This window comes from Macrobrachium nipponense, chromosome 12 (assembly GCF_015104395.2).
Source record: "Macrobrachium nipponense isolate FS-2020 chromosome 12, ASM1510439v2, whole genome shotgun sequence".
Lineage (NCBI taxonomy): Eukaryota > Metazoa > Arthropoda > Malacostraca > Decapoda > Palaemonidae > Macrobrachium > Macrobrachium nipponense.
In genome coordinates this window covers 16,315,831-16,331,933 of record NC_087205.1, presented here as the reverse complement: position 1 = coordinate 16,331,933, position 16,103 = coordinate 16,315,831, and the positions used below count along the sequence as shown (strand labels likewise).

Here is a 16,103-nt window from a genome sequence, read left to right as displayed (position 1 = left end):
ATGGGTAAATGTCGAAAAAGAGAACAAATGAAGAGGCGGGAAAATGCCGAGTTACAAGATATAATCATTTGTGGGTACAGTTTTCCTTGTCGAAAATGATGACAACGGTTGCAGGTCCACAATAATCTAGCATGTGAGTATATGGTCTTTAATGAATATTAAAAGCTTTCGAACCTTGTACTAGGTTCGAAAGCTTTTAATATCCATTCAAGACCATATACTCACATGCTAGATTATTGTGTGGACCTGTAACCATAGAATCATTTTCCCTTATTTAAAAAAAAAAAATCTGGTTAATAAGTAGGTGAAAACTAGGTGTTGCAGATTGGCTACAGTTTGTAAGAAAATGAAGAATATGAAAAATGGAACAATGGGAGACGAGAAAGACACTTTTTACAATGAAGAATATGTAAAAAAAAATGGCTATACGCTTCCTTTAATAGTGGAAATTTTAAAAATAACGAAACAGAACATCCTTTAGAAGACGGAGGAAAGATCCCATTTGGTGTCTTAAGGGAATAATGGAGAAAAAGTATATCAAATATAAAAGAAGAAACATTTTGAAACATGTAAAAATCTACTTACGAAAATGTAATAGGAAATAACATAACACTGAAAAGGAAGGCGGGGAGAAATTGTCTCACTTCCGAAACGTCACAAAATAAATAAATAAAAAAATAAATAAATAAAAATAAAAGCCCTAAAAGTTGGGAAAACGATGTACTAAAACAACCAATTTGGAAACTTCAGAAAAACGCTTAAAAGAGAGAAAAAATGAGATGGATTATCCAGCGATTTGCGACATTTAAAACAAACACTTGAGAGGCAGAAAAATGGTGGAATTAGATAGCCCAGCACTAAAAAACAAATACGTGAAGGAAGCCAAGAAAAGGAAGGTAAAAAAAAAATCCCATTTCCAGATTGTTGGAAAAATTAAGGAAAAACCTTTCCGGTTTGGTGAGAGAGAGAGAGAGAGAGAGATAAAACTTTCCCGGTGTGTTAAGAGAGAGAGAGATCCCGTTTTCGAATTGTCAGGATATTAAAAAAAATCTTACTATAATAGGCGTAATGTCTGTCCGTTCGTCTGTCATTCAATCACGGCCAAACGGCTGGTCCAATGGGCGTGAAACTTGGCAGGGTTATAGTGGGGACCACTAAGATGGTTTATAATGGGCTTTCATCCTACCTCCCCACCCCCTTCCGAAGGGGGTGGGGGTGAGAAGGGATTCCCTGAAACGGAGCTGGTTCTGCCCATGAAACGAGTCTGGTTATGCCCCTAGGCTTAGTTACTTTACGAATTTTCATACATAATTTCTGTATACAAATTTGCTAGTATTTATAATACGTAAGGAAGAAGGGAAATGTGAAGGAGGGGTGGTGGAAATAACATTTTGAAACAAAATAAAAAGAGATACCATTTATGACAAGTAAAAAAAAATTAAACTGCGAAAAATAGACTGAGAAAAAAAAAAAAGCTCCATTTTCCCCCCGCGAGAATCTGGAATAAAAATCTCGCTTTCTAGATCGGAGAGCCATCCGCCCTCCCTCACTCTACAGTAATTTGATATTTCCTTCGGCTTCTGCTTTGAAAACTTTTCGGGCAAAAGAGAGAGATTCACTTTTACCTGACAGTTACGCCCTCTCAGCTTGAGTTTTTATGTACACATATTTCCCTTTCTCTGCTCCTCTTTCTCTTTCTCTTTCTCTCCCTTTGTAGTCGGCACATTTATCTTCACGTACATACATACGCGCGCGCGCGCACGCACGCACACACACACACACACACACACACACACACACACACACACACACATATATATATATGTGTGTGTGTGTGTATACACATATACTCGGTAATATACTTATATATAGGTAATATATATATATATATATATATATATATATATATATATATATATATATATATATATATATATAAAGTTCTTGAAAGGTTGTCAGTTATTCTTTAATAAAAGTCTCCGTTAGACACCATTATGTTTAAATGAGGTCCTATAAATGATCAACTGTGTTAAGGCACAGAAGAATAGTGGAGGTGATCAAGTTTAATATATATATTATTATATATATATATATATATATATTATATATATGATATATATATATATATATGATGTGTATGTGTGTGTGTGTGTGTATACATAGTATATATGTTACGTGTTTATATATATATATAATTGATAATTCTATTAAAGTAAATCTCAGTGGGAGGAATAAAACTTCAACTCTCGAGCATGATTTGTACTGATATCTAAAACGCTGATTTATAGGTCTAGTAGGATCGCTGTGTGTTTACACCTCTTGAGTTCAATTCATTTCTGTTTGGGGGCTGTAGTGTAATTCTCTTATTGAGACGTCAGCGCATTGACATTCATATGCACCACATCATATATCTATCTTGCTATATATCTACATGTGTGTGTGTGTGTGTGTGTTTGTGTAAAGGCCGCTGTTATCAGCTGGTGTATACAAAACGAATTACGACGACTGCTAGCGATTTATCGAAGACAATGCCTTTAGAAACTTTTGCTGACCCCCTCAAATGATTCAGTTTTGTTCTGAATCTTTAATTTTTTTTTTTATTTCCATGAGAGATGTGTTTTAGCTTACTGAAGAATATAAAGCGAAAAATCGTTTCCATTTGATCTTGCCATTTCTCTTAAATACCCCATTTATTCTTTAATCAGAAAACTATTCCAGCACTGAACTCCATTTTATCAGTTACCCTTTTGTGCTCTCTCTCTCTCTCTCTCTCTCTCTCTCTCTCTCTCTCTCTCTCTCTCTCTCTCTCTCTCCTTTTGTCTAGCGAATGGGACAGGAGATATCGAATGTCAATGGAAGCAATTATCAGATATCCATGTCACTGTTGTTTTTATTATTGCAATCAACACCACCTACATTTCCTTGACTGCTTTCTTTGTGGCCTTCAGTGGGCATCGGGGATTATTCTTAGCTCTCCTTTCTTCTGTTAGGTATTAAGTTAAATCGTCTTCGTTTAGTATTTAAATCAGGTTAATCCATCTATTCGTCTGTTCGAATGTACGTATGTATATATATATGTGTGTGCGTGTATATATTATATATATATATATATTATATATATATATATATATATGAATCACGTAAATATGGAACGTTTTGAATATATATATAAAGCCAAAATCCACGCAGGAATGTGAAACAGTGGAGTGGTGCTAAGCCTTTCGACTTACTGTCCTTTGCTTATACTATATATATATATATATATATATATATATATATATATATATATGTATATAATTAATAAATATATATATATATATAATATATATATATATATATGTGTGTGTGTGTGTGTGTGTGTGTATATAAACACAAACACAATTTACATGCACTTAGACGTAGGAGATATTACCTTTTCTATCCTTAGCGTTCAAAGTGACATACCTAATTCAATGCTTATGCCAACAGAGGCATGTTGAGTTTTTAATGGACTGATCCTGAACCTTAACCATAATCGCTTTAACTCAGGCACTCTCTCTCCTGATTACTTTATTTAGCAAGTGATTTCTGTCACTCTTTTCATCCTGACATTCTTCAAGTGCTTGCGATGGGCTGCCTATCGCGATAGATCTATAATTTTATTGAAGGTGTGGAGGAGTGGAAAAATAATTTACCTGACATTTTATTATATGCGTTTAATATAAATTAATCTTACAGATTCATATTCTGGATCCGATAATGTTTTCGGTATTTAATGATGCAAAACTTAAGTTTTGCATGCGCGTCAAGGTGACGTCACACCAGCATGAAAGTGCGTGACTTCTTTTGTATGACCCTTATTGGCTTCTCGATGCAGAAATTGGCTGTATGACACTAAAATAACGAACGATGATGATGCCGTCGTAAAGTCAAATCTCTTCCTTTTTTGTCTCGTCTTCTATTCCATGATTTTCCTCTCTCACTGGACCTTCCTATGTAGTTACTCTAGAAAGAAAAGTGTACAACTTATACGGCACCAGTTTGTAATGACTGAAATTTTAAGAATACTAGATATAGATAACTTTGTCATTTGACTTTAAGGAACTATTACGTCGATCATGCTAAGATCTTTGCTTGGAGGAAATTATTTGTAAGATAAAGTGGAAGGGAGAATAAGAATTGGTAGGTTCACGGGACGATAAAAAGACAAGAACAAGGGGAGTCTACATTCCCAAGATGTTGATTGAAACTTCAGATAAAGGGAAGTTTTAAGTAGAATTAGAATCTCTGCTCTTCAGAGGAATAAATGGTATCAGTAAAACTCGCAGTGGATGCTTGAACCTCAAGCAAATTGCTTGGGTCATAATAAAACACGACCCGTATATAGGAGGTTAGTGCTGTTAGTCAGTACACCCTCATGTTGTGCACTGTAGGCATTAATTGAGGTTCTTTGCCGCGTGCCCTCGGCCCCTAGCTTCCACCCCTTTCATTACTTTTACTGTACCTCCTTTCATATTCTCTTTCTTCCATCTTACTATTCCACCCTCTCCTAACAATTTATTTATAGTGCGACTGCATGGTTTTCCTTCTGTTACACCTTTCAAACCTTTTAATGACAATTTCCGTTTCAGCGCTGAATGACTACATATGTCCCAGTGCTTGGCCTTTGGCCTAAAACTCCATTCAATTCAGTTCAGTTATAAGACACGAAATATAAAAGAAGAAAGAGTAAATGACTTTGAAATGTCTGGTGCAAGCGTCACTGGGCCACAACGAGACCCTAAAATCAAGGGAGTGAGTGAAGGAGCTTATGCACACATAAGAGAAAGAGAGAAGGATGGCCGGGTGTCCAAGACGAGGCAGAAAACTGGACGTGACGTTTATTCCTCATGAACGCGCTGCAGATAGTGGTCCTTCTCCCCCAAAGGACGATGGGTCGTTTTAAGGGGAATGCAGCCTTTGAAGTAGGGTTGACATTCAATTATATTACCTCCATTCTGGCGTTTTAGTGAAGAAAGATTCCCCAACTTCCTTTCATCTTTAAATATGAATATTCTTAAAATATTATAAATATGTGTGTCTATCTATAAGTCTACGCATTTATAGGTGTAAGACCTCATGCATTTAGAAACATGCAGTTCCTTTCTAACATTATCAAGAGCTTTTTTTTCCTTCAATACAGGGTGTCCATAAAGTCCCATTACCAATACAAGTATTTATTGCTCAGAAACCATGTAACATAGAGGAATGCATTTTTTTGTAGAATGAAGTGGCCCTTTTTATATTTGTATATACTATATGTGTACTATATATATATTATATATATATATATATGTGTGTGTGTGTGTGTGTGTGTGTGTGTTGTGTGTGTCTGCGCGCGTGGCCTTGCATGTATGTGATTTTGCAAACCAATACGCCGGAAAGGCAATTTTTTTTTTTTTTTTTTTTTTTTTTTTTTTTTTTTTTTTTTTTTTTTTTTTACTCTCCGCGATGAGATCAGTCAGGAAAAATGTTGGGCATTCTTTACTGTTCATACATTTTAGCTTTCGCAAAACAAAGGAGGGTTGAGACCGAGTCAGTCAGGGGCTCCCTTGGCGGCTGCCCGTATGCAGCGGACCACAAAAATGCCGACGCGTGACCCGAATACCCACACCAGCGGCCGGGATGTAATTGCAAAAGACGCAAAAGAAAAAGAAGAAAAAAATGAGGGATAAAACGAGGAAGAAATACTGAAATACTTCGAGCAGTGGTGGTATTGTAATTTCGAGTCCTCTCTCTCTCTCTCTCTCTCTCTCTGGGTGTGTGTGTGTGTGTGTGTGTGGATGACACGGATTTTCGGTATGTATCCCCATGGAAGTTATTGTATAAAATTTAAGAAATGTTTATGAAGTTCGAGATTTAGACCTGGACTTAGATACATTTTTTAAAATGTTGTATTTACATATGTATATATATGTGTGTGTGCGTGCGCGCGCGCGCTCTACCCACCTGTATATCTTGAGAAATTTAAAGCTTTCACAATGGAAAACTGCCGAAAGATTATGAAACCAATTAAAGCATGAAAGTCGGTATAATTAACTTTAAGTATACCTTATAAAATGGGAAGACGTTGACTTAAAAATACTTTTATTAGTAAATCCTTCTAACATTATTAAAAAGAAACGAGCGAATCACAGAATATTTCAGGGAAATCTACAAAAGGCAGCGGACACTTCGCACAAGTCCCAGAGTAGTAAAACTTCCGAGGCTAAAGTGAATTTGAAGCGGTAGCGAAGTTCAGACGAAAGAAAAATATGGCAACTCTTGTTATGAAATACTTGTGTATATCGAGAATGAAGAGGAATGAAAGGTGACAGAGATTTAAATATGACAGATGTATGGCAATAAGGTTAGGTTGGGGGCAAAATTTGCGTAGAATATTTAGAGGTGGCATGTGGCCATGTTAGAGAACTAGAAAGTGTAGGTTGGCCATAACAGTCCATAATTCGCTGTTGTTCAGGAGTTGGGTAGGGGGGGAGACCGCCTAAAAATTGCCAGAATCAAAGGACCTCTGTGTGAGACACTGGAAGTTTTAGAGAATGGCGTTTTATATATGAGTATTTGTATTGCTGATGAAGTCCCTGTACTGATGGGCAGGTGATCACCTTTTCTTCGGCTGTAGAGAATGATTTGCGGCAGAGAGGCTGCCATACCTTATAGTAAATTTCATTGTGCCAGAATATACACATTTATAACATTATTTGTGTTGTATATGAAATAATTATTGCTAGCTCTACTAATGTTCCGTAGATAATGTCAACATCCGTCTGTCTCCAAGAGGTAATGTTATGCTTCAAATAGTACCTGCAAATAATGTCAAGCATCACATAGTACCCGCAAATAATGCCAAGCTTAACAAAGTACCTGCAAATAATGACAAACTTCAAATAGTACCGGCAAATAATGCCAAGCTTTACTAAGTACCTTCAAATAATGTCAAGCTTTACATTACATAGCACCCGCAAATAATGCCAAGCTTTACTAAGTACCTGCAAATAATGCCAAGCTTCAAATAGTACCAGGAATTAATTTCAAGCTTCATAAAATACCTGCAAATAATGCCAAGCTTCACATACCGTCCTGTAATATGAACCTTCGCGTACTAATACATAAATGGTGCCAACCTTCACGCTATACCCAGCAAATTGTGTCGGCCTTCACAGTATATGCTGGACTAGTGTCAGCTTTCACATACTTTGCAAATAATGTCGACCAACACTATATCCTGCCAATAATGTCATCCAATACACAATATCCTATACGTAATGTCAGCCAACACATAACACCCTATAAATGAAGTTAAATTTTACATGAAATCTCTCATATTTATACCGGACATTGTCTCTCCGTTCGGCCGCCCTTGTACTCAGCGCATTAACGTTTTTTGTTTTCTCTTTTGTTTCAGTAAATCCTGCAATGTCCAGATTACTGGGGACACATCGCATACTAAGCGCATTAATAATGACGCATTGCGCTCTCTGCATACATCACAAGCCGTAAGTATTGTCTCTCAGTTTCGTTACGATTAATATTATTCAGATAGTGAGGACTTTCGTTCACGAACGGCGAATATGGGTGTTAGTGAGTTGGTGTTGTTATTGAATCTGCAATCACGTTTAGTAATGCGTGATTTTCTTTTTTATATCACGCCACAGAGATATCGTGATTTCTCGATTTCTTTACAGTTTTGGATACGCTTACTTCTATTAGCATTGACTCCTGAAGAGATATATACGAAGAAATCTTTTCCAAATGGGATTCGAACCCACGCAGGTTAGGCTAGAGGGAACTTGTCGAATTCAGATGCGTTTTGTTATATATGTGTGTGTGTGTATAATATATATATATATATATATATATATATATATATATATATATATATGGAATTGTAATAGCCACAGTGCCATCTTAACTAACTTCTCAAATTCCATGCTCTTTTTTGGATACGCTTGTCACTACAAAGCCTCGAGATCCAACTTCAAAGAAATATGAAAGAAATCGTCATGATTTCTTCAAATTTCTTTGAAGTTGGAGCTCAAGGCTTTGTAGCGATAGTGTATCCAAAAAAGAGCAGAGAATTTGAGAAGTTAAGAGGGCATTGTGGCTATTACAATTTTATATGTATCTGGTAAAAATAACTATATTAGATTCACATCAACCTTGCATTTGATGTCTAGGCCTGCCCCTTACGAAGCTCCTGATTGGCTGTTGATAGATCAATCGCACGGCAGGAAACTCTCGGTCTCTCGAGAGAGTTCACATAGGCAGGATGTATGTTCCACCTCTCCTGAGGGATACGTCTTTCAAAGGCATCCCTCATGAAAGGTGGAGCATACATCCTGCCTATGTGAACTCTCTCGAGAGACTGAGAGTTTCGAGTTCACATAGGCAGGATGTATGTTCCACCTCTCCTGAGGGATACGTCTTTCAAAGGCATCCCTCATGAAAGGTGGAGCATACATCCTGCCTATGTGAACTCTCTCGAGAGACTGAGAGTTTCCAGCTTTGCGATTGGCTTATCATCAATCAATCAGGAGCGTCATAAGGGACTGGCCTAGACATCAGATGCACGGTTGATTTGAATCTACTATAGTAGAATCCTCTATATATATATATATATATATATATATATATATATATATATATATATATATATATACATATACACATATACACATGTAAAGGAGATTTGCAGAGGTTACATTCAATCTATCTTATTTAAGACAACGACGCCACAGTGCACATTATTGTCACCTTCAGATCTGACTTGTAAGATTCCCGTGACGGCTGCCTCTCCAATTCGCATTTACTTAAAAGAATAACGTAGTACCTATTGGGGCTCCGTTTTCTTCAATGAGATAGATTAGATATAACTCTAGTAAAACCCTTTTCCTTATCTGAAAGACGTCGTAGAGGGAGAGACGGAGAAAGGCTGCTTGCTTAGGTACCTATATGCCTTGATGATGATGAGGAGGCTTATAATGATGACGATGATAATAATGATGATGATGAAGATACCAGTAAAACCCTTTTCTTCATTTGAAAGACATCGTAGAGGGAGAGACGGAGAAAGACTGCTTGCTTATGTATCTATATATGCCTTGATGATGATGAGGATTATAATGATGACGATGATAAAAATTATAATAATGAAGATAATGGAGATGATGATGATGATGATGACCACATGCTAGGGCGCTTCATGGGTCGTCTGCCTTTCGACCCGTGATATGGAGAGGAGGTCGTTTCTTAAATTTCTCATTTTGACCTGAGGGGATCTCTGCTTTTAGAGATGATAAAGGGGAACGCTCCGGGATGCGACGATCGATGCACGAAGGGAAACCGATCCGATGATTAGGGAAATAACTAGAGTGAAAATCAGCTTGAATTTCAGACAGAGGTTCTCCTCCATAGATTGACGTGAAAATCAGCTTAAATTTCAGACAGAGGTTCTCCTCCATAGACTGACGTGAAAATCAGCTTAAATTTCAGTGAGGTCCCCATAGATTGACAGATTAATAGTTATTTATTTTGGTTCGCCATTTCCTAGCGTTTCTGCTTTTGTAGGAAATGAAGATAAAAACCTGGAAATTCAAAAATTTTAATTGTTAAAAAAATTCAACACTTTAAAAGGAAGTAGTAATGCAAATTTATTATTTATATATTGATAGATTAGTTTTATTTCTTTTGTTCTCCCGTTTTCTGAAATTTATGTTTTATTAGATAATAAAAGTTGGAAATTGAAAGCTCAGAAATTTAAATTACTGTAAAAGAAAATTCAGCAGCCAATTGAAAATAAAAAGTAGTAAAGTAAATTTCGCAACCATAGATTAACTTTATTTAATTCTTTTGTTCCGTCTTTTTTTGACATTTCTGCTTTTATAGATAATAAAGTTTGGAACTGAAGACGCTGACATCTACATTATATTAAAGGAGAATTCAACACTAAAAATAAAATGTAGTAGTGCAAATCTCTATAGACTCTCAGGTTTTCTTTTATTTTATTTTTACTCGCCGTTTTTCGACATTTCTACTTTTGTCGATAAAAATATTAGAACTGGAGACTCAAAAATGTATATTATACTAAAAAAAAAATTCAACGTCCTTTAAAATAAAAAAAATTGTAATGCAAATTTCATCCAAAAATTTAAAGATTTTCTTATTTCTTATGATTTGCCATTTCGTGGCATTCCTGCTTTAATAGACAATAAAGTGGGAAGCTGAAGACTCAAAATGATTATGTTAAATTCAATACCCATTGAGAATGAAAAATAGAAATGCAAATTTCCTATCCATAGATTGACAGATTACTTCTTTTTATTTTGATTTGGTGCTATCTGGCAATTCTGCTCTTATGGGTGATAAAGAAGAAAAATGAAGACTCAAATATTTAAATTATGTTAAAAGAGAAATAAAAAGATTTGACAGATTAATTATTTGGTTACTCTCCCGCCATTCTGTTTTCATATATAATAAAGGTAAAAAAAAATTGAAGGCTTAAAAATTAAAATTACTCAAAAATAAAATTCAGTCCCTTTCTAAAAACAAAAAGTTCAACACTAGAGACCCAAAATTCTAGCTTATGGAGAAAGAAAATTTAACAACCCTTAAAAAAAAGAAGAAAAAAAGGTTTTTATGCAAATTTAAGGGCATGAAATATGGAAAGTGACTCAAACTCCTGGGAGTAACGACCTTTCAAAAAAAAAAAAAAAAAAAAAAAAAAAAAAAAAAAAAAAAAAAAAAAAAAAAAGATTCACACTAAGTGGTTCAGCGGAGAAACTGATACTTTCATCAATGCTTATTTTTTTACCCGACTTTTTTATTATTATTACTTCTCATATATACCTTTTGACAGAAGAATACCTGGATGAACCCGTGATATGAAGTATAGGATGTAGAAATACGAAATATAAATGAAATGACGAAATATATCCATCCAATCATAGTATGTTAAACATACATGAAAGTCAACATTTATAAACGAGAGTTGGCATCACTATAGTAGATTCACATCAACTGTGTATCTGATGCCTTGGCCCGTCCCTTACGACGCTCCTGATTGGCTGTTGATAAGCCAATCACAGGGCTGGAAACTCTGTCTCTTGAGAGTTCACAGAGGCAGGATTATGTTCCACCTTTCCTGAGGGATACTTTTGAAAGACTTATCCCTCAGGAGAGGTGGAAAATACATCCTGCCTATGTGAACTCCCGAGAGAGACTGAGAGTTTCCAGCCCTGTGATTTGCTTATCAAAAGCCATTCAGAAGCGTCGTAAGGGACTGCCTAGACATCAGATGCACGGTTGACGTGAATCTACTATAGTGAGATGTTATTTGAGGGTTGATATATGTGAGGGTTAGAATTGAAAGCAAATTACGTGAGACTGGTATTATTTACAAGGTTTCAACGGAAAGTTTACATTTCTTTACAGTATAGTTGATGCTTGGTAGCATAATGTAAATGGTAACATTTTTTGTAGGAAATCAATTGAGGCGTTCACAATATTAAGGGTCTCCAGGGGCTGATTAGACAAAAAATCGTGAGAAAACGCATTTGTAAATTGGCATTTTCAAGCACGCATATCACCACCCTTTGTTAGATAATGGAGTTTTCGACCACTTTGGAGTCTACATATGCAAGTACGCTTTTCCATGGGTAAAGTAGGATATTTTTAGAAGACTTTGGAGCAATAAATAAATAAATAAAATCATTGCGAATTGGAGCTCTGGGGACCCTTAATATTGTGAACGCCTCAAATGCAGATCGATATTCTTTGCAGGATACGTGAACGTAGACATTATTTCCAGACCGTTATGTGAAGTTAGATCTTGATACAAGACAATTGATGAATCTTTGCATTAGCATTACAGGATTAGGAATGTTGGTCGTTATAGATGAGTTCTTCGTTGGACGAGTGGCTTTAGCGCTCGGCTACCAATCCGGTGGTCCGAAGTTCGCTTCTCGGCTCGGCCAACGCGGAACCAGAGGAATTTATTTCTGGTGATAGAAATTAATTTCTCGATATAATGTGGTTCGGATCCCACAATAAGCTGTAGGTCCCGTTGCTAGGTAACCAATTGGTTCCTAGCTGCGTAAAAATATCTAATCCTTCGGGCCATCCCTAGGAGAGCTGTTAATCAGCTCAGTGGTCTGCTAAGATATACTTAACTTTGGTCGTTGTTGACACGATCTTAAGTCAGTGTTGAACATCATTTATGAGATATCGAGAGGAGCTTTAGACATTATATGCATCATGTTAAATGACCTCATTTTCAGGATATTAAGTATGGCGGTGTGCAGCTGCCTGTTGACCATCGCAGCGAATGGGACGGAGACCCTGTGGTATGGAACGGCTCCCATCAACTTCTACACACTCTTCCCCGTAGCAATAGCAGGTAGAGTCCTTCTGCGTTCATTTGGTAGTACGCAGTTATTATTATTGTTATTATTAGTTTGGTGAAAGTCCCTCTTTCGGGCAAATGCTATTAAAGAGAATGGCAGAATTTAGCGAGTTCATTTTATATATTGTTTTTTTTTCTATTTTTCTATAATCAGGGTTGACAATGATTAAATCAAACTGAATTAATGAAGTGATTAAATCATTGATTTTTTTCATTTAAAAAATCTTGATTTTTTAATTTTTTTTTTTATTTTTCAATTTGAAAACAAATAAATTGAAAAGTATGGGTTGGAGGTTAATAAAAACTTAAGCATCTATTTATTTTGATATAAAAAAATTGCAAGTACGTACATAAGGACAGAACTGGAAACCTAAAAGATAAATCAATAGTAATTCTGTCATAAAATACATACATAAATAAAAAAAAAATCAAATCAATAAAAAATCAAAGAAATCATTGATTTTTAATTTTTTTTATTTAAAAAATAAAAAAATCACCAACCCTGCTTATAATCCGCTTCTCTGGCTCAGCGATGTATCTGAGTAACTTCCCAATATTCATAATGGTAATATCTAAAAAGGATAAAAATGCTGTCATAAAATACATTTTGAGGATAAAAAAAGGACTGAGAAAACATCTAACAAATAAAAAAACACAAATAAAAAAATCAAATCAATAAAAAATCAAAGAAATCACTGATTTATAATTTTTTTTATTTAAAAAATAAAAAACTTCCCAATATTCATAATGGTAATATCTAAAAGGGATAAAAATGCTGAAGGTGATCTATATTAAACAGGATTCTGGTATACTGGTATACTGTTATTAACAGCATAGGATCTCAGGTCCATGAGATCCTATGCTGCTAATAACAGTATACCAGAATCCTGTTTGAATAAAGATCACCATCAGCATTTTTATAATTCTTAGATATTCGCAATATGAATATTGGCCAGTTACTCAGACACATCGCTGAGCCAGAGAGGCGGATTATAAGAAAAATGGCAAAAAACAATATATGAAATCAACTCGCTTAAATCTGCCATTCTCGTTAACATTATTATTATTATTATTATTATTATTATTATTATTATTATTATTATTATTACTGTTTCCACGGCATTTAATTGACATACTGATGAAAGAAGATTGTAAGACGAATGTAGAAGACTCTATTATTAGATTAAAGGCCGTGAAAACAGCTATAATTATCAACTGACCCCAGAGAAGGTTTCCTCCCTACTTATTATTATTATTATTATTATTGTTATTTGTGTTGCTGTTGTTAGGCTTCTTTGCAGGAACAGTAAATGACATAAGAAAAGGTTATTAAGGTGTTTGCGTGCCGAGGAAATAACCAGTAAAATTTGTATTTTTCACGTTATTCCTCGGAATGCAAATGGCCTAAGTTGCATTCTCTTTTTTCTGTTTATGTTTCAAAATGAGTTTCAGCAAAATGTATTATGCAGCCCCCTGCCCTCTTGAAAAGTTTGTTGGCTAACAATGCATATTTGGCATTTTTCTTTTCTTTTTTTATTGTAGGAAACCTGATAGGTTTTCGCCAAATATACCAGAACTCATAAGCACAAAACTTTCATTTCCCCGGATGTAAAAGTCGTTAAAGACCGCGTCGATTACAGCTTTTTACTGCTTCACTGGCGATGGTGCCCGATATTGTTTCATTACTACGACAGTTTTAAACTGTTTATTAATATTGCGAGCTTGATGGCACGTGCTACGCTGCGCTGAAACCCGGCGCTGCTTGTCATGTCTCCCCAACCCTCCCGATCCCCCACCTACTCCAACACAACCTAGGGCGGACAAACAGGTTTGTGGGAGGAGGGTGGACGTGTTATGTCGCCCCTACCCTCCCAAGCCATAACTACCCCAACACTACATGGGGCGAACCAACAGGTTTGCAGGAGGAGGGTGGATGTGCCATGTCTCCCCTACCCACCCGATCCCCTACCTACCCCGAAACTACCTAGGGCGCACAAACAGGTTTGAGAAGGAGTGTGGATGTGTCATACCTCCCCTACCTACCCTGCCCCCAACCGGGGCGGACAAAGAAGAAAGATCCACTCGGATTTTATCATTGATACTATTTATATTAACTGCTTATTAATATCATCACTATTGGTGGAGAAATCCTCAGTGGTGTAGATGTTAATATATATATTTGAGAAACATAAGAGAATTTCGAGATTGCTTTACCATTTTAGTGGCTCATCCTATTATGAGATATTTATGGATTATTACTCTTGTTATTGATTCTGTATCGAATATCTTAACTGACCACGGTCCTCGGATTTTCAGTCGCGCATTTCATCAATAGGTGTCCTAGGGGCCTCATTGTAACCCACTGCCTCTCCTATAAGGTCTCTTACCTTTTTCAATGTGGTCATTGACATTACGCCACAGCACTCCGCTTTTATCAGGGCTTGAGACCGTCCTGAGCAGGTAAAATTGCTTAGTTGATTTCTAGTACTTTTCATTTCGGTTGTACTTTCTATAGAGTCACAAACATAAAAAGCTGAATTGTATCGTAAGGAGTTTTTTTTTTAATTCTTCTCGAAATTGATGGTGACTTTGTCACAATATGTGGCTGGACTAACGAGTATTGTCCGAAATAGATCTATTTATTAAAAGAACAATTCATAGAAATACTAAAAACAAATGCTTTTGAAACAACCGGTCAGTTTTGATGATGATTATGTCTCAAACACCATTATTTTTGTCTTATGAGAGCATATCGATTATTCTAATTCTTGAAGCACATTTTCATCAACCTTTCTTCTGTTTACAAAGTTCTTTAAAACAAAACAAAAAAAGTCCTGCTTTTAAATCAGGATTGTCTTTTTCCAACACAGTATTTTTTATGAGAGCATAATGCTACTTTAATTCTTAAAAACTTTTTCCCGTTTACAAAGCGGCTAAAATAATTTATTTCAAAACATTGTGAAAGTTTTTTTTTATGTATCTTCAGTAGTACAAACGGCTGTATTAATAAACTTGTAACACAAACTCCTAAAGACATATCCCCAACGCATGGCTGTCACCAAGAACCCCACAGCAGCCTCTTTTCTTAATAAAACAAGACAGCAATAAAAGAAAAACAAAGAAAGAAACTTGAATTCATTACTCAACCGAGTTAGGCTTCGGCGTAAGCCTATTTTCCCCCTTTTAAAACGACGTTAGATACATAATGGCGCTGCCACAGTGACAAACGGGCCTCTTGGCTCGGAGAATCATGTGCGTCCTGCCTCCTCCTGCGTAAGGCGTAGGCCTACGCCCGAGAATCTAGACAATGACGCATAACGAGGTACGAGACGCCAGGAGGTATTCGTTAGTGGGGGAGTGTCTTCGTTCGAATGAGCTGCTCTCATTAATCTCTGAGTAGAGAACAGGGGAACTGTTGTTATTATTATTATTATTATTATTATTATTATTATTATTATTATTATTATTATTATTATTATTATTGTTGTTGTTGTTGTTGTTGTGAAGATATTCAGTCTCGTGGAAACAAATTGTTAAAAATCCACAATTATATATTACAATATATTTCTATGTAAAATACAAAGACTTTCGAACACCTGAACGGTGTTCCTCATCAGTGTAGACGTCTACACTGATGAGGAACTCTGTTCAGGTGTTCGAAAGTCTTTGTATTTTACATAGAAAA

At 35.8% G+C, this 16,103-nt stretch overlaps 1 protein-coding gene across 1 annotated transcript in view; it reads left to right on the top strand.

Moving 5' to 3' along the window:
- The window catches only part of LOC135224955 (uncharacterized), a 273,007-nt gene that overhangs the window by 190,218 nt on the left and 66,686 nt on the right, over positions 1–16,103 (top strand). Inside the window, exons 3-4 of the mRNA XM_064264267.1 lie at positions 7,424–7,514; positions 12,294–12,412. Of these exons, the coding sequence (XP_064120337.1) occupies positions 7,424–7,514; positions 12,294–12,412 (210 nt within the window). The remainder of the gene's footprint in view (positions 1–7,423; positions 7,515–12,293; positions 12,413–16,103) is intronic.